This window comes from Morone saxatilis, unplaced genomic scaffold (genome assembly GCF_004916995.1).
Source record: "Morone saxatilis isolate NCDOM2014 unplaced genomic scaffold, NCSU_SB_2.0 Contig16, whole genome shotgun sequence".
Taxonomy (NCBI): Eukaryota; Metazoa; Chordata; class Actinopteri; family Moronidae; genus Morone; species Morone saxatilis.
In genome coordinates, this window is record NW_023339718.1 from 9395669 (window position 1) to 9420661 (window position 24993).

The 24993-nt window shown below is 42.7% G+C and overlaps 3 protein-coding genes across 8 annotated transcripts in view; 2 read left to right on the forward strand and 1 right to left on the reverse strand.

Annotated features, from left to right (window-relative positions):
* Positions 1 to 287: 287 nt before the first annotated feature.
* Positions 288 to 12957, reverse strand: LOC118326205 (Rieske domain-containing protein). 2 transcript variants are annotated; one of them, XM_035659155.1, is made up of 4 exons: positions 12866 to 12957; positions 1117 to 1368; positions 897 to 931; positions 288 to 686 (listed from the first exon to the last, which is right to left on the reverse strand). In XM_035659155.1, exons 2-4 carry the CDS (start codon positions 1340 to 1342, stop codon positions 396 to 398), a joined length of 552 nt encoding a protein of 183 aa, XP_035515048.1. In that variant the 5' UTR covers positions 1343 to 1368; positions 12866 to 12957; the 3' UTR covers positions 288 to 395. The 2 variants fall into 2 exon arrangements, with proteins under 2 accessions (XP_035515048.1, XP_035515047.1); XM_035659154.1 differs by lacking the exon at positions 12866 to 12957 and adding an exon at positions 1938 to 2220.
* Positions 3033 to 12045, forward strand: LOC118326203. 5 transcript variants are annotated; one of them, XM_035659153.1, is made up of 14 exons: positions 3033 to 4028; positions 4170 to 4273; positions 4367 to 5254; positions 5559 to 5721; positions 5957 to 6054; positions 6216 to 6434; positions 6602 to 6689; positions 7024 to 7145; positions 7264 to 7369; positions 7501 to 7572; positions 7684 to 7793; positions 7878 to 10346; positions 10666 to 10765; positions 10868 to 12045. In XM_035659153.1, the coding sequence occupies exons 2-14, from the start codon at positions 4215 to 4217 to the stop codon at positions 11021 to 11023; spliced, it is 4650 nt and encodes a 1549-aa protein (XP_035515046.1). In that variant the 5' UTR covers positions 3033 to 4028; positions 4170 to 4214; the 3' UTR covers positions 11024 to 12045. The 5 variants fall into 5 exon arrangements, with proteins under 5 accessions (XP_035515046.1, XP_035515042.1, XP_035515043.1 ...); XM_035659149.1 differs by having other exon boundaries at positions 3033 to 3295; positions 3844 to 4273; XM_035659150.1 differs by having other exon boundaries at positions 3033 to 3295; positions 3882 to 4273.
* The window catches only part of LOC118325509 (ubiquitin-associated protein 2-like), a 15106-nt gene continuing 2655 nt past the window's right edge, over positions 12543 to 24993 (forward strand). Inside the window, exons 1-26 of the mRNA XM_035658217.1 lie at positions 12543 to 12670; positions 14077 to 14214; positions 14434 to 14511; positions 15202 to 15312; positions 15831 to 15990; positions 16227 to 16328; positions 17401 to 17464; positions 17671 to 17759; positions 18139 to 18191; positions 18402 to 18466; positions 18619 to 18850; positions 18972 to 19227; positions 19347 to 19484; positions 19759 to 19895; positions 20236 to 20468; positions 20680 to 20920; positions 21058 to 21097; positions 21379 to 21505; positions 21717 to 21774; positions 21905 to 22149; positions 22304 to 22374; positions 22468 to 22556; positions 22728 to 22808; positions 23069 to 23147; positions 23353 to 23553; positions 24431 to 24601. Of these exons, the coding sequence (XP_035514110.1) occupies positions 14119 to 14214; positions 14434 to 14511; positions 15202 to 15312; positions 15831 to 15990; positions 16227 to 16328; positions 17401 to 17464; positions 17671 to 17759; positions 18139 to 18191; positions 18402 to 18466; positions 18619 to 18850; positions 18972 to 19227; positions 19347 to 19484; positions 19759 to 19895; positions 20236 to 20468; positions 20680 to 20920; positions 21058 to 21097; positions 21379 to 21505; positions 21717 to 21774; positions 21905 to 22149; positions 22304 to 22374; positions 22468 to 22556; positions 22728 to 22808; positions 23069 to 23147; positions 23353 to 23553; positions 24431 to 24601 (3217 nt within the window). The 5' untranslated portion in view covers positions 12543 to 12670; positions 14077 to 14118. The remainder of the gene's footprint in view (positions 12671 to 14076; positions 14215 to 14433; positions 14512 to 15201; positions 15313 to 15830; positions 15991 to 16226; positions 16329 to 17400; positions 17465 to 17670; positions 17760 to 18138; positions 18192 to 18401; positions 18467 to 18618; positions 18851 to 18971; positions 19228 to 19346; positions 19485 to 19758; positions 19896 to 20235; positions 20469 to 20679; positions 20921 to 21057; positions 21098 to 21378; positions 21506 to 21716; positions 21775 to 21904; positions 22150 to 22303; positions 22375 to 22467; positions 22557 to 22727; positions 22809 to 23068; positions 23148 to 23352; positions 23554 to 24430; positions 24602 to 24993) is intronic.

The following is a 24993-nucleotide window of genomic DNA, read 5'->3' on the forward strand; positions in this document are numbered from 1 at the left end:
TAAAACAAACTGTGTCCATCAGAGCAAGAGAAGAGTAATGAACAGTGTATGTAAACAGAAGGTATGAACACAGTAGAAAACGCTCAGAGTTACAGTAGTTTGAGTTTCTTTGTGAAATGAAGGCATGAGTTTCACGTCATTGTAGGCATAAGATTCATGTGGATTAGACAATTTGGGACCGGTTCTCAATTCCTGCAACTACTGCTGAAATGTCCTATATTCATTCATTCATCAGATATTTCCTTCTTTGTCCTAGATTGACTCTTACAAGCTTTTCAGCTCACACAGTTGTTAAGAGTATTTTATTAGTGTGACAAAATGTTACCCAGTGAAACACAAACAAACAAAACATCTCCAATAGTCCTTTTGAGTATTCTTTGAATAATCCAACAACTCTATTTCTTGTTCTTAGGTACTGGCTGGGCCTTGGGTAAGACAGTCCGATATCTCTCAGTTTGGTAGACGTCTGACTCGACGGCCTCGCTGGAGTCGTTCAGTGTTACATATACATCCCCGTTGACCTCAGTGATCTTGTGAATCCTCTGTTTGACACCCTTGGAGCGCCAGTGAGTTCTCAGGGGTTTGACTGTAGGATCGTCCACAGCTTGATAAAGCCCTTCCCCTTCTGCCAGTGTGATCTTGTACTTGTGCCACGGACACACAATACACAGCCGCCCATTAAACTCCTGATTTGGACACAGAATGAATATGATTAGAGAGACAATATAGTAACAGCTGTAATGGCAATCTAATAAGAAAACGCAGTATTTAACAGCTATTATACACACAGGTAAGCTTGAACAAGAGCTTTGCAGCAAACTGACAAGAATATGGTTTTAAACAGCTTATAAAGACGCATTCATGAGTATATTTAGAGAAAATAGTACACAACCTACCTCAATGTCTCCATACTGTAACGCCCCACCTGAATCTGTCAGTGGAAAAACAAGTGTCATTATAGAGAGCAGCCGTGTTCCCTAATCAGTGTTTCAAACATGTGATAAGACCAACATACAAAGTTAATTTCACACTTTAATAATTAGTATGATGGACAGGTGAGGAGTATAGCTTTATACGTTACGTGAACACAAACAACCCCCCCACACACACTCTTACGGTAGCAGCGCATGTCCATTGCATGAAGCTGCCCCTGGTGCCACACGACCAGTACGTCTCTGCATCCATTCACCAGCTTGGTCACGCGGCCAGCCTTGACAATGTCCTCCTTCTTCCCGATGAAGTGTGATGAAGGGGGATGTGAGGAGGAGGAGGAGGAGGAGGAGGAGGGAGGGGGAGAGGAGGAAGAAGAGGAAGTCTGAGAAGCCTCCTCCTCAGACGACATGTTGGTTACTTCCTACGGCAGGTTTCCTGATATGATAGAGAACATTTTTGAAAGTAATTTTAGTTTTGAAGATATGATAAATATACTGGTAATGAATGTTGTTTTTATGCAGAGCTATTAGACTTTATTCACTTTCTTGAGGAAGGATGCAACGCAATTCACAGGAAAATCATACGGCACAGGTTTTGCGTTTGATCAAACTAGTCCCACTCCTGCTCTTTATCTCCACCTTCATTAACCACATGGATGTTCAGAAACTGGTTACTTTTATCGGCGCAGTAAAGTATCTAAGTTTCACCCCTAAAATCCATCTGTCACTGCACCGGGTTCAGCTGCAGACCTGTGAATCCCAGTTGGTTTCACACTGATGAACAGAATGAGCTTGATGTCGCTGCAAGGTGTTACAGATTACATATACTGCCAGTGTTACAGATGTGTCACAGATTGAACATCAGCTTCTTTCATTCCCTCCACTTTCAAATGGAGGGGTGCAGATAACATGCTGCATGAATACACACAGTGTCTTTCGAGCAGTAGTTCCTCTTTAATTCAAAGTTTATAATGAACTGTCCATTCAGTCATTAGATCAACCCACCTGACACTGAATGTCACCCATAGGTTCTGTAGCTGGTTGCCATGGCAGTCTTTATGACGGGGTGGGTCTGGTAGCCTAGCAACTGGTTGCTGATGAAGTTTATCTCGCTAAAGTTACACGCACGGATGTTTTTTTTTTTTAGTGCTTTATCTGTGTGGAACAGACCGTGTGAGTTTATTTGGACGTGTATCAAAGATAAAATGCGAACCAAAACTCGTCGGCGTTTCACGAAAAACCAAAACTAACTAACTAACCAACTATGGGTCTGCTAGGTTTGAGGAAGTGTGCGTGTGTTACGTCGAATGTTGTCCCCTATGAAACACGGGCGGATATACGGGGTTCCTTGGCCTCCTTCCCCTTTATGGTTTAAAGGTTGTTTCCTATATGGCTCCACTTTTCTTCGTTAAATGGCAAACAGAGGGTGTACCAAGTATACACAAAGTAGACATGTACGTGCAGAGCCATATTGCGATATATCTCTATCTATATATGTCTCTATATGGCTCTTTATACAGGATGTATTGTATGTATTTAATATAGTAATGGATTAGGCAGTGAGTTAGGACCTATGAGGGTAAATAAACGTGTAATTATGAAAATTATTAATAAAAATAAACCCGAATAAATGTTTCTAGTCTTAGAGATCTTTAGATTGTGTTTAAGGGTGTTAAATAGTGTATATTTTGAAATATTTTAATGTCTTTGTTTTATCTAGCCTATATATGTTGAATTTTTTCTTTTATTTATTTAATCGGATTCTACATTTTACTGCATTTCACAACAGCCCAATTACCAGTTTACAACTGTATTTTGCTGTATTGTTGTTATTATTATGTCAAATAATAATAACAATTATAAAACATGTGTTTTTATTATTATTATTATTATTAATAAACCCAGAAAATACATCTCCATCAATGGTCAATTACTAAGATCTCCATAAAGTATATTGTAACACCAGTGGGGCAAATGTCTCAATGGTTTAGTCTGAGAAGGCTTTTTGTCTCAGCAGGTTTGTTGGTGGGCATTAAGCCCTCTGAGGGATTATCTCCCTCTTCCATGCTGAAGTGAGCGTAATTCGACCGGCTGGGTTTCTGCATTTACGTCTGATAACATTTCTCATAGTTTCTGCCTACCAAGGACTGTCTTTGGAGGAGTTGTGCTCATCCACAGCGGGAAAAGAAAGCGCCCTCCCCAAACTGTTTGCGTTGTTATGGAGACCTACTTCGTGTACGGAAATAGTGACACTACTCACGGTAGCAACTTTGTAAAATATTTATGCATTTTGTCAGTTCATCAGGTAAACCGTCGTGTTCACTCATTAGTCTTTTGTTGCTAAAATGTCTGCAGTGAATCAGGTAAGTTTTCTGTTATTTTTTTTGTTGCTTTTTATAGAAACTTTACAGCTTTACAGTTTGTCAGTTATTTATTTAAGAAAATGTATGATGTGTCTTATGATTTAACAATAATTTTAAAAGCACAACAACTTTTCCAAAAGACCATCCCTGAAATGGACAGGTGTCAACAACCCTCTTCACATAATACTTTATGCTCTGTAGTTAAGATGGATTTAAATGTAATTTCAACTGCACTGCAGGTTGTCTTTGTGCAATTCAATTTGCAGAATTAACAGTTGCTGACAATCAAATGCAAACATGAGTTCACTGTAGGAACTGTGGCTCAGCCTGGAGGAAATATGGACCTCTAGGAGTGGGATTTGAAGCAGTGTACTGTTTCATAAACACAGTAATGAACAGCACTGCACGGTATTCATGCATATGCAGAGGGTGTCATTCAAGTACCATATGTCAGGACTATTGCAGCTGCCAGCCAATCTACTGTAAGTCAAGGAAGCAACAGTCGCATGCCTGTGTCTGCTATATTTATCATATTTGCTACGTTACAGAAATGTGTGACATGACTGCACCGTGCATCAAATTTCAGCATCATACCAGTGTCCTGTGCTTTGGTTGCCACCACAACAGTATGGTGTGGTAGTAATGAAGCAGTGACCGACCTGACGATTGGCCACTGACAGAAATCACTGAGGGAGTGTAGCTACAGAAAGGAGCTTGGGTAGTGGCCATTCAAGTTAGTAGTTGTTTTTTTTAATTTTCTGGTTAAGTTTAGCTTGTCATCATAGAATTACTCTAGTTGTACACGTTCTTGCACGTCTTTGCTTTGTGTGACCACCTGATGGAGAGACTAAAGCCACGTGTCTGCCACTCCCAGGGTAGGTGGAGTGAAGTTGAAGAAAAAGAAGAAGAAGAGGAGGAAATGACACTTTGCCTGTATGAGTGTCTGAGGGCGGTTGGGCTGCAGGGTCACTATGCCAGGTGAGCTCACTCACTCACAGTACATCCAAATTCAAACTTTCCCAATCCTCTCCTCCTCTGACCATCCGTCTCCCTCTGTCTCCTGTCCTTCAGGTTTATCTCAGTGGGTGTTCGTCGTGCAGCCCACCTTTCCGAGCTGACCATGGAGGATTACCCCATCCTGGGAATCAGCTCTATGGAGGACAGGACTCGACTCTTCCATCTCGTCCAAATGGTCAAAACTCTTGACTTGGAGAGCCTTGAATATGAAGATCGTGATCATTATGAAGATACTGGCGGTGGTGATTTAGGCTGTGCTGGGGCAGATAGTATCATTACTTACGATGGTTGTGGAGATCCTGATGAAGATGTGTATGATAATGAGGATGAGAAGGGCGCTGCTGCGAGTAAGCTAAATGCATCTAGTTTTTCCAAACCATCATGTGTTCGCAGGCGGCTTGATTTCAGTTCTGAAACCATCGATCATCATCAGAAGCTACTTTCTCATCCAGTAGGCACCGTTCATGCCTCTGCAAGTCATAATAGAAGCAATATGCCAGGCCAAGGCCAAGGATCAGCCTTACCTGTGCAGCTTGAGCTTGACACTGGACGTGCTGTGGTATGTAGCTGCAAAGAGAACAACAACCACAGGCCAGATGTCCATAGTCATCAATTTAATCATTACACAGTAGCAAAAACCAAGCCAGACATTGTGGAAGGAATTTCTGTGTACAGCTCCCACACCAGATCACCACCAATGTGTGTCTCATCCTGCAAACCAAGAGCCAGGCCTGCAGCAGTGGCATCAAAAAGGTTTAGCAACAAACCGGTTGGGCACAAAGATAGAAAAGGAATCTCTAAGAAGGAAAAACTCTATACAGAAATAAGCAGTAACAACGCTTCTGAACACATGACTAAGGCCACACCTGTTTATGAATCCAGGACAACAGCTGGCTACAACTATGGACTACCACTGTGTTCCCCTCTTGCCCCAAACAAAAAGTGAGTGCTAATGGTTTGTATTGTCCTTACTGCTAGCTCCCTATTTGTGAATTAATATCTTAGTGAAGACAGCCACAGTATGTTAAACGCATTTAGTGAACATGAAAGACAATCAGAAAGCTATAAAGTACCCAAATGGCTACAACACTTGCATTGAGGCGAGGTTTCCAATAAAACTTTAATTTACATGCTTTTTGCGGTTGTGTCTTCTTTGAATTAGTTTGCATTAAGTTTGCATATGGGCATTGTTTCCTTTGGACATGATCATCCTTTTGATTTTCTGTGATTGGTGTGTGTGTTGCAGGCAACCAGGGGGACAGCGCATCAGTGTGTGTGTGAGGAAAAGACCTCTGACACGCACAGAGTGGAGGGGAGGAGAGGAAGATGTTGTGACAACGCCTACTGCTGACTGTGTGATTGTCCATGAAAGCAAAGAGGCTGTGGATCTCACACAGTACATACTACAGGTAGATACAGTATGTCCAGAGAGGAGACAATGACAAATCTATGTTTTGTCATGTATTTCTACTGTAGGTACGACTAAAAATACACCAGATAAACACACTTATCATCAAACTGTGGTAATGTCTAAGTATTGTCTGATGAAATACTGGACTTGTGTAATATTTATATGTTAAAGTTACCTTGTTTTACTTGTTTTGTTTATTTCATTCCTTGCCCTTTTGCTCTTGCTCCTTGCAGCACAGGTTCTACTTTGACCAGGTTTTTGGGGAGGAGAGCACCAATGAGGAGGTGTATCAAAGAACAGCATATCCCCTGGTGCAGCACATGCTCAATGGGTAGGGTAGCACTGATGTAGTGGTATTTATGGAGGTGTGTATGTTGTCCAAATGAATCAGGTTTGGGGCTTGACGTACATGCTTCTAGGCATTTTGGCTCTGTGTTTCTATGAATCTGTGCTCCCTAATTATCATTATCTGTGTTTTGTATGCACCCACAGGGGCAAGTCCACCTGCTTTGCATATGGGCAGACAGGTGCAGGGAAGACTCACACCATGTTGGGTTCATCTCCTGGGAGACAGGGGTTGTATTCATTGGCAGTTCGGGACATTTTTGCTCACCTCTCCACCACACACACATACTCGCCCTTGCTGGTGTATGTCAGCTTCTTTGAAATCTACTGTGGTCAGCTGTATGACCTGTTGGACCACAGGAAAAGGTGTGTGTTTGTGGCAGTGTTTGTTTATTTTTTGGCAACATCCTCATCATCAAAGTGAACCAGGATGTCCTCTTCTCAATACTTTATTTATGATAAACCTTCATTTTCTTCTTTCTCAATTTCTTCTCCCTCTAAAACTCTCTCTTTTTCTTTCTCCATTTCATAAGGTTATTTGCCAGGGAAGATGGACAGAAGGTGGTTCACATTGCTGGGCTGCGTGATGTCAGAGTGGACTCAGTTCGATCACTGCTGGAGGTTTGCCCCCTTTCTTTGAAAATTTCCTCATGTCAATGCTGTGTTGGCCAGAGCTGGCAGAGGACAGAAAAATCCTTGTTCTTTTAAGTTTTTTAATTGTGTTTTACCTAAACCTTAGATACATAAATACATATACATAGGCTTCAGTTCGGCTAATTCTGTGCTTACATCTTCACAGATGCACCAGCAGACTCTTGAGTAGCTTAAATAAAGAATTCTATGATTTTCTACATTTGAAATAGTAAATACTGCAGTTGATTTCAACATCTTTTGAAATCTCAATCTCTCTCTCTCTTGTCTCCCTCCTCGTGCATTCTTTGTTGCGCTTACAAAGGTGATTTCACAGGGTACAGAGGAGCGCACACAGGGGATGAGTGGAGTGAATCCACTCTCCTCTCGCTCCCATGCCTTACTTCAGATTCAGCTAAGAGGTCCAAACGAGCAGATAGCTGGTAGGTGAGTGACAACATGTGTTTTATTATATTATAGCTCCTTAAAGATCAAATAAGCCTAGTAGTATTGCTGTAAAGGGACTGAACTAAAATAAGGTGTGTGTGTGTGTGTCTGTCTGTAGAATGTGGTTTGTGGACCTGGCAGGAAGTGAGAGGGCATCAGATACCAAAGAACCAGACAGGCAGAGTCGCATGGAGGGAGCGGAGATCAACCAGAGTCTGTTGGCTGTAAGCTACACTCACACACACACACACACACATGCTCACACACTCAGAGATTACACATAAAGTCAAAGACACTTGTGAAGGTATAATGTGGTTTTATATATTTTCTAATTTGTAAATGTATTTTTTCTCAGCTTAAAGAATGTATCCGGTCCCTTGATCAAGAGCAATCACACACACCTTTCAGACAAAGTAAACTGACTCAGGTACTAACACTTGTTGTAACTTTTCAATGGTTCTGTTGTGTGTTACTGATCAGATGCCCAGTCTGATCATTAAACTCCTCTGTGTTTTGGACTACATTGTTCTCATTCTAGGTTTTGAAAGACTCGTTTGTTGGTGACTCAATGACATGCATGATTGCCAACATTTCACCTGGTTACTTAGCAACTGAACACACACTTAATACACTGAGATACGCGGATCGGTAAGTGTCTGTGTACAATGTGTGTGGGATAGGTAATGTTGGATATTAGTTGCTGTAATCTATATCTACTTGGTTTTTTCGTAGGGTGAAGGAGTTGAGGGGACAGGGAGGACTAAGAGGAGGAAGAAGAGGCAAGACAATACCCTCCCCCAAACGTAACCTGTCCAACAGCAACAGCAGCAGTGGAGGCAGCAGTGTTGGCGTCAGAGGGAAAAGTCCCCCTAAAAAGCCAAAATTAGGGAGACAAAGAGAGACTTTTGGCCCAACCACACCTACCACGAAGTTGGCCCCAGGGGGCTCGATTCTCTGCTCCACGCCCAAGAACAGCAGATGGGGAGAGGAAACAAGTGCAAAAGCAAGAGCAAGCAAGGGGTTTGGACAAATTACACCAATCAAAGGTTTTCTGGGAATAAGTGATAAGATCGAGAGGAGGGAGGGAGCAGGTGGGAGGGAAGGTAGAAGAAGAGAAAGGTATGAAGGAACTGACAGTGCAGGTCAATCAACTGAGAGCCACAATGTCAGAGCAGGGCTGGTCTTAGAACAAGCGACAGATGAGCAGATTCACTTGTGGGAGTTACAGAGGGAATCTGGATTCTGCCATAGAGAAAAGGAGAACCAAAGCACTTTGAAAGGGGGAAGAGAGGGGGAAAGAAGATGGATAGAACAGAGAGGACAACTGGAAAGCATTAGAGACAACTGCGGTGAAGTAGAAAGGCAAAGGGAAAAAGATTTACAAAAAGTTGATGAAAGAGATAAGGAAAGGGAGAGGCATCTGAGATGGTATCATCAGCAGCTGCAGCAGTTTATGCCCTCATCTGCTTCTTCATCTGACCATCCCTTCTCATCCTCTACATGTCCGTCTTTCTCTTCTTGTAATCAGGCCTCTCTCTCTTCCTCTGTCTCCCCGTCTTTCTCTTCTTCTCTCCAACACTGTTCCCATCTCTCAGTGTCTCCCCTTATGTGTCATGGTTTGGAAGACATTTTAGATGTGTACAGAGCCAGGGTTCAGGTTAGGGCTAATGGTAGCAGAAGAGAGTTATCTCCCCTTCCCAGTGGAGAGATTTGCTTACAAACTGAAACCTCTCCAAGCTGCAATAAAAATAAGGATGAGGTTGGTCATAGTGATTTACGTGGTACTGGTGAAGATTGGAGGGTATCTTGGGAGGGAACTGAGGCAGAATTTGGACAAAACAGAGGTAAAAGTAAGAAAAGGAGGTCACTGAAGGCGACAAGTACACAAGGAGGGGTAGGAGTAAAGAGTGAAGACTGTAGGCCAGCTGGGGTGGAAGGAGAAGGAGAAAGGAGGTGGGCTTGGGTGGCAACAGAGCAGACAGAACAGGCAGACAAGATGACAGCTGCCAGGCCAACTGATGTAGAGGCACTAATGTCTTACAAGTGTGATTCAGAAGTGGGGGAGGAAGGACTAGATGCCTCAGATGTCCCGACGGACAGGAGTACTGGGGAGCGAGAAGGAGCTGATGGCTACGGTTTAGTGTCCACGCACAGCAATAATGACAGCAACAGCCTCTTTAACCACTTGCCTCTTGAGTCATCCCATCAACGAGCTCCAGCAGAACGACCCCTCTCCCCAGCCTGTGAACATACCAACACACTCCTGACCCCTAATGAACTCAGTGGTCTCCCTCTTAAATTAAAACATACCAGATACAACTCAGACATCCTGCCTCTACCACTGCAAAATGTCCAACAGGGAGTGCTGAGCAGCTGTAGGGCAAAGGAACCATGGTTTGCTGCTAATGCAAATAGAAGAGAATTGTCCAATTCTCAATCAGTCACACTATGTCCCCCTACTCCCAACACACAGAATGGATGTAAAATACCTAGGGAGCCCCTTAATATATTACCTGAAAATCAGATTAACCATTCACAAGTAAAAGCCAAAATATCCATTTTACCCCAAGAAGAGACTTCTACAAATTCTCTCAGCTATATCATGGACCCCCTCAGCATCTCCTTGCTTCAAGTGGATCAACAGGTCGCCACAGACTCGTTCCTCCAAGGGCAACAGAACAACACGTCATTCTGTCTGCTTGAGAATGAAAGGGGAGAAGATAATAGAAGGGAAGTGGAAAAAGAGACCCACCGCCCTCCCAAACCCCAGAGCACACCAGCTATTGAAGTCCTGAGCAGCAAAGCCCCTGCAACCCACTTTAAGCCCTCTACATGTACTTCTATGGAAACTGCTGTCATGCAGTCCATCTCATCCTCTATCCAGCACTCTAGGAACACTGGTTCACTTAGCTCACACAGTCTAATGACGAATGGTGCTACCCAAATGCCACAGAAATATGCACACAATGTGCACAACAAACATGATTTTTCTATTTCTACACCACAGTCAGAAAGTGTCTTGGGCCAGTTGAACACATTGCCAAAGCAGTGTCAAACAAAACATCCAAACCATTCTCCAAACTCAGACATCTCACTCCAACCAAATGGTCCTACAGAATCTAATATTCAAGAGAGCTCCAACAATCAGCAAATTAGACCCATAATCCGTCTGTCTACACTGAAAGACTTGGATTATGACCAGTAAGTACCAGAAATATCACAACTTTGCTTACACAATAATCCTACATGAGTGTTATAGCGTGACATTGCGTTTGAGCAGAGCACACAACGAGCCACAACAACTGGTATTACCACAATTAAATAATGATAATACCCACCTGTGTTTAAAACTGTAAATTAAAAATGTTAATCCTACCAACATGATACAGAAATCTACAGACCTCTTTGGTGGCAGATTTAGAAACATGTTGTATATTTACATGTTGTAATCACATTAGTGGTCATTAGTTTTAATAAAATATCAATAATTAATAATATCTTGTTGTCTGATCCAACCCAGTTTGAGGTCCTGTGTTGTCCAGGCCCATTGGATGCAGCGAGAAGAGATGGAAGCTTTATGTCGTAAAGAGGCGACGCTTCTGTGCCAACAGCCTAACATGGTCAGAATAACTCGAAGCCATGTGTTAGCTCCTTAATTTTTTGCAATTAAATTGATTGCACACTTTTTTCTGTCCTCACTCTCTGTCTCTCTATCTTAACAGGCATTTGGGGAGTATGTCCACAAGCTGGTAGAGATCATGGAGAGAAAGGCTCAGTGTGTCCACAGCATGATATCTCAGCTGCAGCCATATCTTAAGACCAGTCATTCTAACCAACTACACAACCAAGGAGAAGATAATCGTGATTCAATTAATTGAATAAACTAATATATTAAGCACTAATATTTGCATTTTTTATGCACATACATTGAAGAAATGCTATTTATGGAAAGTTTCTTTATGAGTGCACTAGATACAGTATTGGTAGTATGTTTTTATTTTATAAACTGTTCAAGAAACTTAAGCTTTGAGAGTTCACAGGACATATATCACTTCATGGTCTGCAGATTGGTGTGTGTGTGTACGTGTGTTTGTGTTTCTTTCCTAGATGCAGGTGTGTGGGGTGTTGTTTTTTTTCCTCAGTGCTGTATAGATGCCAATTCAGATCCATATAGTATATTATGAAATTCATACATATTTAGTTATTTTAATCACAGTTTGTTGCATCCATCTTTAGATGGAGTTGTATTACACTGCTGTGTAAATGTAGATGACAGGTCTTTAGAAATGAAGTTATTTTAATTGCTGCTATTTATGTACTGTATATTGTATCTTTTAATCTGATTAGTCTGACTAATCATTTTTCCTCAGTTTTGGTCTTTCTTGTTTTGTTTTTTCTAAAAACTACTAATATTGAGTTTTTTATTGTTGTTTTTTTTTTACATGAAACTCACAGCATGTGATCATTTTGAGATATGACCTTGATCAAATCTTTCAGTTTGTAGTTTTAGTCTAATCTAAATCCGTGTTTTACCTGCATCCCAACCAGATTGTCTGAACAAAAACCAGCCCAGCCTGATCAGGGTTGGTCTGTTAAATATGGTCTTGACTGAAATTCTGGCTCTGGAATGAAAATACACTGAACCAACTTGCTTTGCTAACCTCCTTAAAACTTAAGCTCATGTGTCTAATGATCTGTTTACTTGGCAGGTGGCAAATTGTTTGTTTTAGTTCTACACTTTTTTGTGAATAAATTGCAAGATTGTTTTAGTCTTCTGATAAAAGATTGTGACACTTGTAAAGCAATGAGACTATTTGTGTATTTTTGGGTTTCACCTGAGTTGATAAAGCTTCAGAAACACAGTTCTCAGGGTTTAAGACTGAAATAAATTTTATTGATAATCAGATGATGTGTTCTGTGTTATGAAATATTTGTTTTAGGCAGTAGGTGACTTGATAATTGTTTTTTCTGAGTGGGATACTGTACAGATGTGTTGTTTTTACCTCAGTCCATCAAAATTGCCATCATTAATCTAGCTTTAGTCCTTTATTCCACAGAGAGCTGAGGGTGATAGGGTGAATAAAATAAGAGAAGAAGCCAGCCTAAACACTACAGGTTGTTGAGGCTCACCTCAGCTAGTATTGCAACATCATTAAAGAAACTTACACAACCTGTTTTGACTTTCTCGTAGACACAAAAATGAAAGCATGACCCATCTCATTTATATATTATATCAGTTCAAAGGTTGGATGTGTGCTTACTTTTTGCTAAATATGCGGAATTTGACACATAAACGGAGCTTTCACTATTAGTTTTCAGGCGAATTCAGGCTGAAAAACATGTAAGAGCGAAGCGCGCTCCCGGACAAGGACGCGCACGTCAGGGCACGTCAGGGCACGTCGTTAAACCACCTGACCCGCTCGGAGGAATTTGATTGGCGAGTTCGGCTTCACAACGTTGAACAACGGCGCGGTGGGTCACGTGACAGCATCTGCTGCTGCTGGCTGAGCGAAGCGTGTTAGCAGGTAAAAGAAAGAATAAAAGATTTGTTGGGCTAGTATTATCGATTTAAAAAGCAGTTTGAGCGACCCGCGCGTCTTATCGTGTGTTTAAGAAAAACGAGTTTCAGTAAAGTCGATCGGCCGGTCCAGAGAAACCGTTCGTCCTGTTCGGTGGTAATCTAAGTGTAAGTTAGCTGTTAGCCAGCGTTGTATCCGTACCGTAGTGCTGCATTGTACGCCGACGGGCCGTTCACATGCCGGGGCAGGTATCGGTCGTAGCTCCACATTAACGAACCACGCGTCTTCAGACAACTTCCCCCCCCCCCCCGGTTTCACACCCGCACTACATTTCTGGTACGACCGTGGTTAATGTAAATGTAACACGCGGTGTGTGGTTTCAGTTTTGTTAACCTCTCGCTAACTTTAGCTAAATTAGCTTTTCTCCCGGTTCACACAAAAGGGTAACCTCTTCGCACTTGTCATATCTGTTTATTATTATTTTTTTTTAAGGCTCCTGTGTCGGTGGGGCTTAACAAACACAAATCACACTGGCGGACAGGTTATTCACTGTGTGGTTACTATGCCAACATGTCCAGTACATATAGCGTTGTAACGGTCGGAATCGTGTGTAACGCACACGGAACAAAGACGAGCCGTTAGCCACGCTAAAGCTAGCTCGAGCTACGCGACCTAACGCTTATGTGACCGTTGGTCCGTGCGGCTCATGTTACCGTTGAGCTGCTTTTAACGGTCACCGAAATAAGATGACGGATCAGTCATCGCTTACGGTAGCAACGGAAAACACACAGATAACGGCAGCTATTTTATACATTTAACGTCCTCCCCTCCTCCCGTCAGCCAACATTGTCAGATTTTTTATTTTTTTCATACAATAGTGTGATTAAACCGGTGGATCGTGTGACAAGTTGTCAGTTTGAGGCGTTATTAACTAACAACCAGTTACTGTATGTAATCTAATCTAATCTAATCCGGGGTAGTTTCCATGGACACCGTTTAGCTCTAGCCCGATACAAAGCACAGGCTTTTTGTGCTTAATCATTTAAATCAACTGGCAAATGACTCGCTGTCCTGGCGTCGTCGATGTGGGGGGAAAAAGTTGTATAATTAACACTACCCATAACACAGGCTGCTAGTGCATGATCATGTTTTTTTATTTGTGTGAGAGCGACTGAGGGAGGATTGTAAATGGACACCCAGACAGTCCCCTCTTGGCTAAATTTAACTGTGGAGGTGGGGGGGTGACAGATGGAGTTATAGTCTTACATGGTGGAGTCTCGGTCTGCTTACATTCAGTATATTGTATTCGCATTGGACATTTATTTAGTGTTGCATTTTTACTGGGGATTGCGATGCGTGATGTGATCTCGTAGGTGGCCGTCGTTTTCACTTTGCTTCTCTCCCCCCCACAGATTTTTCTATTTTGTACATACATTGTTTTGTATATACTGTATATGATGACTTCAGTGGTCAGCAATCAAGCCCGGGGGACTCGGGACAGGACACTTCCCGCCACCACACAAACAACACAGCCACAGAAACAGATACAGGTAGGTTTTCACCGTTGTACATACCAGGTTACACACACACCTGAGGAATTGTCCTGCTCAATTAAAGCTATTTAAAGTAAAATGTAAAAGCTGACTGAAGTGTCTTTCATTGCGTTCAGTCTTGTGGTCTAATGTGTTTTAATATGAACATGAGGCCGAGTATCATTTGTTCTACTGTGTGGGTTTTTATTGCTTCTTACTGAACTCTGTTTGTTTCAGGCCACAGCAGAACAGATTCGTTTAGCCCAGATGATCTACGACAAAAATGATGCTGACTTTGAAGACAAGGTCAAACAGGTAATGTGTGTGTTTTGGGATGAACAGTAGGGATGTCGCAAGAACCGATACTTTGCTACCAAAAAAAATCTGAAGAACGGTACTTGTTTTTCTACACGGTGCCGATGATGCGATTCTCATATGCACCTACAAAGTTGTCTAGTTGGCCAATAAATGCAACAGGAAGCATGTCAGACGGCAACAAGTGCAGCTTTACAGGTGATTGCGAAACTTTTGTGGACAGTGCTCGCTCATCGTCTATCTCCTCCGTCGGTGTCTCAGCCCCGCCCCACGGCGTTGTTTCACTGCGGGGCGGGGCTGAGCTTCTGTTCAGAGAGCTGCGTACTCGCACTGCAACGAGCCAAAGCAAACAAAAAGCAAATAACAGTCATTTATTATTGTAATCCATGCAAAAGATGTACAGGCAAGGAAAATAAACACTCCCAGCACAGCAGAATACAGTTCACTCAGGTAACTCAGGACACTTTTAAAGGGAGAGAGAAATTCTTCTGGGCAAAAAAACTTGATTGGGACATTTTTGCCATGGTATCGGTATCAAATTGGGTTTTGACAATCTGTGAATTTCACTGGTGTTAGTATCGACTACTAAACTTCTGGTATCGTGACATCCCTAATGAGCAGCGTATTTTATTATCGTTGTGTCACATGTCAGTGTAATTAATTAATGCCTTTCTTTTTTTTTACACTCAGCTGATTGAGGTAACTGGGAAGACCCAAGATGAGTGCATGGTCGCTCTGCATGACTGCAACGAAGATGTAAACAGAGCCATCAATTTCCTGCTGGAGAGCACATCTGACACAGTAAGAACGTACACACACACTGTTCATTAAGGGTGCTCCCATTGATTGGTCACCGATCGTAATCTGCGATCTCTAAATGCCATTCAGAAGATCAGAGTTGTTTTATTCCACAAGAAGGTTATTCACTCGCATATTTACTCGGGTGGGTCATCTTCAAGCTTCCTCATTAATGCACGGTTCACCTGCTGCTACGAAACATTCAAAACAAAGTAATGGAGCAGACGCATACTGCGTGTTTGTGTGTATGTATATATATATAGAGAGAGAGAGGTGGGATGGTGCAGGCCTGTGTAGGTGTGTGCGTTCACTATAAACATAAGGCTTTAAATAGATCGGGTGATCCGTATCGGCCTCAAAAACTCTGATCAGAGCTCCTTTAATCCACATTGTACTTGTGTTCACATGTCTTATAACAATTCATCTGTTTTGACTGAAAAACTTTGAACCATGCACAGTTTTAGTCACAATATAGATGAATTATAAAGAGTCAACCTCATTCTTTGGTTAACCTTTGTCAGAACTCCTGGGAGACTGTGGGGAAGAAGCGCAGCCTTGGGAAAGAAGGAGGACCCTCAGAGATAAAGGAGAGCAGGGAGAAGAAAGGAGGAGAGAGGGAGGCCAGTCGTGGACGTGGGGGGTCCAACAGGAGGGGCAGAGGCATCAGCCGAGGGCGTGAAGGTAAGGAAGGGAAGAAAGATGTGATTGTGTGTGTGTGTGTGTATGTTCCTTGTCAGTCTGTTAAAATGGCGTTCTCTGTATTTTGATGTATCTATGAACTGTCAACTCAACTTTGCCCTGATTTGTTCAAGTTGAATTTCACTGCACAGTTAAGAGGTCTTTCTCTTGGTTCAGTGTTAATATTATGAGTTTTTAATGTCTTAATATCCTTCTTGTTGTTTCTTGTTGGATTACAGGTCGGTTAGAAGAGAATGGGTTCGAGGTGGCTCCTGGAGAGAGAGGAGGAGAGAGAGGAGGAGAGAGAGGAGGAGACCGCGGACGCAGGGGGCGGGGCAGAGGTGAGCCAAACAGAAAATGACCTCTTCAAAGCTTATTGTTAAATTTTGGTTGTGCAAAGATGATCCCGTTAATGTAGAGGTTTCAAAAACTGAAGAAAACATGAAGTTTGTTTGGTAAACCAAAACATTTTCAAGGCAAATCTATGATTGGAGCCGTAAGATGTAGTGGAAACACCACTGACTGTACTTTGGGCAACCCTACGGTTCCCCCCCTTTTGTTTCTCCCCCTTTTTATTTTTTCAAACAGGACCGTGAATAGCTAATTGTAATATGGTCTGTTATTTGTTAACTACAATCTTTAGATAGGGCATTGGCACAGATGTTGTTGTGCATGTTTTGGTGATGTAACTGGCAGCATATCTATTTGTGTCTGCAAGCATTTAGAGTATTGCAGCACTTAACATGTGTGGAATGTGCTCAGTCCCTGCAGCTGTGTGTGTGTGTATATGTACGTACGTGTGTGTGTGGTGGGGGATGGTTGGCGTTGGTAGAAAAAGATTGAAACAAATGTAAAGTAGTAGAATTTGGCTAGACTTGTTAGCTTTTTTTTTTTTTTTAACAGCAAGTGACCTAAGAAAGGTCAGGACATGATTGAGAAGAGTCAGATGGCAGGTTATGTTTTAAAAGCAGAGAAATGCTTGTAAATGTTGACTGTTAAATATCTTAAAGGTCCAGTGTGTCGGATACAGTGGCATCCAGCAGTGTAGTTGCAGATCACAACTCTCACTTCAGCTTCCAAGGAAAAAAGAACAAAAACGGAAAATGCCCCCGATCTAAAGATCTAAAGCCATGTTTCTATACCAGAACGAACAACCAAACACCGTCCGAGCGTTTTCTTTTCTCATTCCCAGGCTGCAAATACAGATGTGAGCAGTGTTCAGTTAGGTGCAGTCTGAAACTTCACCAATAGATGCCACTAAATCTTACACACTGGTCCTTTTTAACTTAAAACCTTGAACCAAAAGTGAAACTTTACTTCAAGATATTCTTTGGCTGTCTTAAAAAGCACTTAAATAAGAGTTGAGGTTTAAAGGGACCTGAGGTCAACTGGTTGTCTTGTGTGTGTCCTCAGGGGCAGGGGTTCGCGGTAGAGGAAGAGCAGCTGCTGGCAACAGGTTCTCCACCCAGGGAATGGGGTAAGAACATGTGTTTAGTTTGAATCTTGAGCCTGAAGTCAGATGAGGAGGTGGTGATGGTGATTACAAGCACATATCTTAAAAACAAATGTGTGGAAAAACTTAAGTTTCTGAATCTCCTCATTCAGTAGCAGCAACAGACCAGACATTATCCTCTTCAGTTTCCTTTATGTTGGCTCACCATCCCAACCTGTCTGCTCTTTCAGCACCTTCAATCCTGCTGATTACACGGCTAACTCTGGAGCTCGCCAGGAGACGTGGGAAGGGGACGGCAACGAACCTGCTGAGGGAACTGGTAAGGAAAATAACACACTTTTGCTGTGGAATGTTTTTTTTAATTGTCAGCTTGAAAGTAAACCCCTCGTTTGATGTTCACTTGCCCCAAATAAAGTAAAACTCAGGCTGAAATTGACAAATATTGAAAAAACAATCTTTGTTTACGACATCTAAGCCTTTCTTACCCTTGGGTGTGCCTAAACTACAGGTTTTTAACCTTTTTAAAAATCAGAAATGATTGGTTATCTTCAGTATTGGCCACGAGAAGCTGGATTGGATTCAGCGGCATAAATTGTATGTTAAAGTAATGCAGTCATGGTGGTATATACCACTGCTTTAGGGTGAATGATTGTTTAGACTATGAGTAGTAATTTTGCTGCTGTTTTTTATTCTTTTAGGAACATGGGGAGGCAATCTGGAAGACTGGAATTCAGAAGACTGGAACGAGGATGTAAGTCAGCACTTAACCTACTAAATCTACGCTGGCCTGCCTAATGTCTTAATGGTTATTGACATTAACTTGCTTAATACTATCGGTGAAGAGTCAGATTTTATGTGGTTTAACTATAAAAATGTCACTTTGAATGGTTGTTTATATACAGTAAGGCACACGATGTGTTTGTGTGGTGACTGCGTTTGTTCTTCCTGTCTTTTCTCAAAGTTGTCTGAGACCAAAGTATTCACTGCCTCTACTGCTCCAGCAAACCACATCACACCTGGACACAAGTAAGCCCCTCTGCCTAAAAACACCACGGACAACAAGCTTTTTTTTGGAGAATAACATTTTATTTAATCTGTCCGGTTATCTTCTCCTCGACTTTCCTCCCCAAACCTCTTTTTCTCTCACTCTTCCTGCACTCTTCTCTCCTGCCTCTCAGTGTGGACCTGGCTAGCCTACTGCCTAAGCCTGGAGTGGCTGTAGGGGGTTCTATGGACTCTGACTTGGTGGCAATAGTCGACGGGCCCTCAGCCGAGGATTTGGGCCAAAGCCTGGTGTTTACCAATTCCCACCACAATGGACGCACTGCAACACACAGCTACGCACACGCCACCGCCAACAGCTACGCCCATGCCGCCTCTGCTGGTACCACCTACGCGCATGCTGCACTGGTACAGACAGCCACACGTACACACACACTTACACATGTGCAAACACTTCGTCTTTACGTGGCTACACGCTGATATGTGATCAGTGTATTCAGTTCTCATTTTGTTTCTCTCGTCCTTCTAGTCCTCAGTTCTAGGTTCTGGTTTTGGGTCCCTGAATGCACCTAAGCCGACATCTGCCTCTGACATGAGGACACCAGAGCAGCTCAATGGGCCTCGGCTTGGTCAGAGAGCCAGTCAGACGTCGGGCACCACCAGCATCAGCAGTGTTTCCAAAGATGCAGGACCACCTCCAATACAAAACCCTGCTCCTGCCTCATCTCCTTCTGTCGACATCAAGGCTCAAAGAGTTGAGAATGGTCCTGTTACTGCCCCACACTGTAAGTCTCAAAGTAAATACCAACACTGAAAAGAAATGTAAGACTTTTATATCTAAACTGATTGTTAGTGATTGCAGTATAGCTATGAATTTATGTTTATCCACTTATCCTCTTTTCAGTGGAAATGAAGCTTCAGCCAGAGCCATCAGCGGTGCTCAGCCAGCTTGCTCAGAGGCAACAACAATCCTCCATCCTTCACACCGCGGAGCCTCTGGGCCTGTCTCATTCACATGCCCCACAGGTCCCCACACCGCCAGGTAGGACTGCAGAACAGTATCATTCTTAGCCATTAAAGGTGTATTTGCACACCATCCCACATGACATTAGAGCTGCAACTCAACTAATTAATAATTGGATTAATAGTACAGCATCAGAGGATTGTGTACGTGACCCACTGAGCTGTTTGAATAACCACAATATTGTGTCAAATTGTAGCTGATCCCCATTTTCACTGTCCAGCTCTGACAATTATGATTTTATTGCTGTGTTTTAAACATTGTCAATGGGACTGCTGCCTTCAATCTCCTTCAGGTCACGAGTCCTCCATCGCTCCTGTAAGAGATGGAGCCTCTCCAGGAGTGAAGCTGCCAGGCATGGAGCCTCCCATCACAGAAGCCCCTCAGCGGCAGCTAAAGACACAGAGACGCAGAGTACCTCCTCCCTCAAAGGTAAGCTCTTCTGATATCTGAACCTTTTACCAAACAAAAGAGCAGTATTCCTGGCAAGACCTGGTAGAAACTGAAAGTCTCTCACATGTTTGACAAGCCAGCTAGCTGACTGGACAGACTAAATAAAGTAGTTTTTTCAAATTATAAAATATTTCAGAATTGAATAAAAGGATACTAGCCAGTTAGCATCTTCGTTCATTGTTGACGAAAAGTCAATTTTGCGCGTTTTAACTTAATTTCGATAAAGATTTGACACATTTTGCAGAAACTAACTTAATTTAATCAAACTGATGAAATGTATATACGCAGTAGTACTTAATTCCCTCTTTGTCTACCTCAGATCCCGTCGTCAGCAGTGGAGATGCCGGGCTCAGCGGATATATCTGGCCTGAATGTTCAGTTTGGAGCTCTTGACTTTGGGTCTGAAGCTGGCACTGGAACGGTAGACATGGCGCGTACCGAGTCGGCCAGGGAGCAAGCCCCGACTCAGGCTCCAGCTCCCGTGCCTGTCCCTACTGCTGTTCCCACTCAGCAGCCACAAAGCAGCCTGTTCTCCAAGCCAGGGTCTATGAGGTGTGTGGGTTATTTTAGGTAGTGTGTCTGAGGCACACTAATTTTGTACATGTGTATTTATTTAGCTGCCTGGCAAGAAACCTTAACAACCATTCAAGAGAGTCCTGCAAAAAACAGAGCACTCACTGCAGCCATGGGCACAAAATGTATTAAAGAGCTAAATGGGTTTAGAGACTGATTATATTATTCTTTCTCTCTGTCCTGCGAACAGTGAACACATGAGCAGCTTATCCACCTTACCCTCAGCCGTATCGGATCCCAGCTTCCCCTCACCATCCTTGGGCCTTCCCAGTGCCACGCCCTCCCCCTCCCTGGGTCTTCCCAGTGCAGCCACTCCACCCTCTTCTACAGCTCCTACAGCAGGCAGTCGGGTGGAGAGCAGTGGCCCAAGGTCCCTGCCACCTCACATGGGTTACTCTCAGAGCAAAGATGCCTCAGCTGCTGCTCTCACAGTGAGGAAAAACCTTTTTCTCTCATGCATAAATGACCAAATGACAAAAAAGGATGTAGACCACCTGCTGTTATTTCTGATTAACACCTGACAAAAAGCAGATTTTATAAAACAGACTTGTATCATTTCTTCTTATAGAATGGCTACAGTGGCATGAAGACGCAGAGCACACAGGACAGTAAGTACACTCAGCATTGTCGGTTATAGAGAACAGCACCGGAGTGGCCAATAAAACCCCATATAATGAATATTGATTGCTAAATGCATCTGATAGGAACTGGAAATAGTACTGTCTGTGAAAGTGGATGAGGTTTGATATAGACCAGCTCATACTCAACCCATCTTTCTCATTCAACATAGTTTCATTCTTTTATTCCTCCTTCCACAGTCAGTTTGATAACCATACAGATAAATGTATAGTAAATTAATCTTATCTCTCTTTTTTTCTTTCTTTTCTAGCTACATCAACGTCTAGAACAGTGAAAACGGAGTCTCCTGTTATGACGAGTGACAGCGGCCCCAGCCACCACATCCCCTCCCCTGCGGTTACACCTTCCCACTCAACACCTGTCCCCTCACTCAGCAGGTAAGGGATGCATTTTATAGGGCACGCTGATTTTCTTCCCTTTTTTTTTTTTTACCCTTTTCTGTCTGGAGATAATGATGGTTACAAGCACATATCTTAATCCTGTATGTGGAAATACATTTGACTGAATCCTCCACCTTCCTGTGCAAAGTACTTCTGTTGCTTCATCAGATTTAAACAGGCTAACAGAAGCATTGTACTCTCTTTCTAGTCACGTGACCAGTACTCATTCATCTGGATCAGTCCTTGCCACAAGCTCCTCCCTCACTGTAAGTGTTTCGTATATTTGCTGAAAAATTTGGACACAAAACAAACGTTTTTACTAATGAAGACGTCCGTGCTTTGATCTACGGAGCTGGTTCTCACACACCCTCTCTCCTCTTGTCCTTTTTCCATCAGATAAGTAATGAGGAGAGCAGCAGCAGCGGTAATCTCCATGCCTTTTCATCGTCGTCGTCCAGCCAAGCTGTCCATCCCAGTCCTTTAGCTACCCTGGCTGTCAGCAGCTCAGCATCCAATGGCCTGCATCCATCTGGAGCACCGGGACTAACTCCTAATGGCACAAACAGCACACTCTCAGCTGGCAGCCGGACGGCACCCCTGCTCACCACCACCTCCGGTAAGCTCAGAGGAACTTACAGAACGTTCTTTAAAATAAATAAATATACAGCTTCTCAACACAGTTAAATTAATCAGGCTGTTACTCAACTGTAAGATTGTATGGGTCATAACAAATTCACTAATAATTTCTTGATTAAGTTTAACAAAAAATAACCTTGTTTGTCTTCCTTTGGCCAGGCAAATTTCTCCTCCCAACTTGGCCCAAGGAGTGCCCGCCTCTCCTTGGCACCAGTACATCATGGGCCCTGGTGGGCTTGCTCCCTCGCTTACCGGTAACTTTATGCTATACATATATATTACTTGTTTTGTGTGTTAATTAGGTCCCTGGGTCTTTTGTAAAGGCGGAAACAGGAGTTTTATCACTAAAAACAAGATGATGGGGTGTCCTCTTCATTTTGAGCGGTACATTGAATTTGAACACATTACAGCAGTAAGTTTACGCCTTTTTCTACAAGGAGCTTTTCAGTGATGATGATTTGTTTTAGTAGGTTCTGATCAAACATGATTTCTATGGGACGCACTGATGCTGGATTAAAGCATGGTGTAGAAAAAAAATTGGAGATTAAGTTAAAATGGAGTTTACATGTGGATTAATCATCAGTTCTTTCCTCCGTTATCTTTACATCAACAGCAGATCTATGGATATGAGGACTTGCAGATGCTGCAGTCTCGCCTTCCCATGGTGAGTCTGTTGTGATTGTTGACTTTGGCCTGCTGCATATTACAGATATTATAGTTTTTTTTTTTTTTTTTTTTTATTTAAATCAGAAAATGACTTTCAAATAGTTACTGTATATTGCTTTTCTTCTACCATAAAGAAAGTAACCAATCATAATCTGTATCCTCTTTTTATTGTGTCTCAGTACCCCTCCATTTCCAAAGTAGTATTAAAATGTACTGATGGAAAAAGCAACAAAATGAAATAAAATGTTCTTCCCACAGGATTATTATGGTGTAACATTCCCTGGTACTACGGCTGCCATGCCTGGAAGAGATGGCCTGACCAATAACCCATATTCTGGTATGTCAAAGTGTGTGTTAGACTGTGTACCCCTTGTATAATGTTTCAACACAGGCTGTTAACTCAACACTGTACTTTGTTTTTTGGTGGTTTCTTTGTTAATTCATGTTGGTTTCTTAACAGACCAGAAACAGGATCTTTTTTTACCTCTGTTTTGTCTTTTTTTGACCTCTGTTTTGTCTTTTTTGACCATTGTTTTGTCTAGGTGAGGCGACAAAGTTTGGAAGAAATGACTCTTCATCTCCGGCTCCCCCAACAAGCCTGTCTACAGCTGGAGTGCAGTCGCAGCCCCAACAGGCTCCGCAAGGAGGTACACAGGGGCAAGGCCAGGGACAGAACCAGGGTCAGCAAACGCAGAACCAGGCCTTTCTCAACCCCCCCCTGCCTCCTGGCTACGGATACACTGGTAAGGAAAAAGCAAAATTAAACTGTGAAACTGGTGGCTGTTGAGTGGACTGCAGTCAGCATCCTGTTGATCGCGCTCACTCTGTACACAGTCTGTAGGTGAGAGCACGCGTCATCCTGGGCACCAGCTCAAAGTGGCATACACTAGACTGAGTGCTGGAAAGTTTAGGATAATGTTACTACCTGTTTTATTTGTATCATTGGCTCAATTATACTAACTAGCTTGCTGTTTGCAAATCTACCCTCAGCCGACACCACAAAGCAACTGATTCTGGGCCAAATCTGGCAACTGCAGCTGACAAAGTATCCTGCAAACGGGCCAAATCTGCTTATCCCTGAGTCTGAATAATTTGGCTGACGTTATCAACTCATGACAATAACTTGCTTTGCTAGTTAGCAATTTGTCTGCCTTAGCAAGCAAGCGAATGAGACTCATCTAAAACCAGAATATATTGTACAAGCTTTGCAGTAATGTTAGTTTTAACTTAAGACTTTGTGTTGTACTCTGTGTAGGAATTAGTGGACTGTTCATACTGTAAGGAAGCGAAGAGAGACAGCACTCGATAGCACACATAACGTCACATCCTCTGTATGTTGTGGGAATGTTATTTTTGGCTTGTTTAAATGTTTATAAGGAGTCTGTTAAAATCAGAGTACTTAAAGCTAGAAAGAGAAATCTTCAAATTTAACTGCTTTCTGCCAGTAAAGCCCAAAACTTGTTGAGGGAATGATTTATTTTCTAATTAAGCAGTTTAAAAAACTGATTATTTCACCTTGAGTCTGTGTAGACTGAGATTATGTGGCACTGCCCGATAACAAAAGGATGATGCAAGTGCAGTGAAAGCAGATTGCTATACAACTAACTTGCCATCTCACAGGTCTGCCGTACTACGCTGGTGTGCCGGGAGTTCCCTCCGCCTTCCAGTACGGCCCCACCGTCTTTGTGCCTCCTGCTTCGGCCAAGCAACCTGCAATGGGCCTGGCCAACCCTTCCAATCAGTACCACCAACAGCATCAGCCCAGTTACGGACAGCATGCATATGGCACAGGTAAGACCAGGTCGAAACAAGAAGGCTCTGTCACTGCTCTGGCTGATGTTGTTTTCAGACAATTAACATCTTTGCAGAGTCAAGTGACTGTAAAAGGTTTCCCAGTGAAGATTATATCCAAAAAATTTTAATTCGGCTTTTAAATTGTCAAACTATCTCAGTACCACAAACTGTCACAGCAACCTGCCGCGAAAAGTAGTCGGGCAGGTTACTTGATTGACTTCAACAGTTGGACGAGTTATGGTGACAGTCGTACATCAGCTGGACATTTACTTTTATGTGACGTGTGCACAAAAGTACACATTACAACACCATATTCATTTTTGTTGTCTCATGTATAGCAACAGTTCGGTACGGCTGTTTTACAAGTACAGCCGTTGTAAAAGAGACAG

Coding starts and splice junctions, on each gene's coding strand:
- LOC118326205 (XM_035659155.1), bottom strand. CDS start 1,342: ATGTCGTCTGAGGAGGAGGCTTCTCAGACTTCCTCTTCTTCCTCCTCT. Junction 932..1,116: donor AATGGACATGCGCTGCTACC/GTAAGAGTGTGT, acceptor TTCCACTGACAG/ATTCAGGTGGGGCGTTACAG. Junction 687..896: donor TACAGTATGGAGACATTGAG/GTAGGTTGTGTA, acceptor TGTCCAAATCAG/GAGTTTAATGGGCGGCTGTG.
- LOC118326203 (XM_035659148.1), top strand. CDS start 4,134: ATGGAGAGACTAAAGCCACGTGTCTGCCACTCCCAGGGTAGGTGGAGT. Junction 6,055..6,215: donor GTGCAGCACATGCTCAATGG/GTAGGGTAGCAC, acceptor ATGCACCCACAG/GGGCAAGTCCACCTGCTTTG. Junction 7,573..7,683: donor GACAAAGTAAACTGACTCAG/GTACTAACACTT, acceptor TTCTCATTCTAG/GTTTTGAAAGACTCGTTTGT.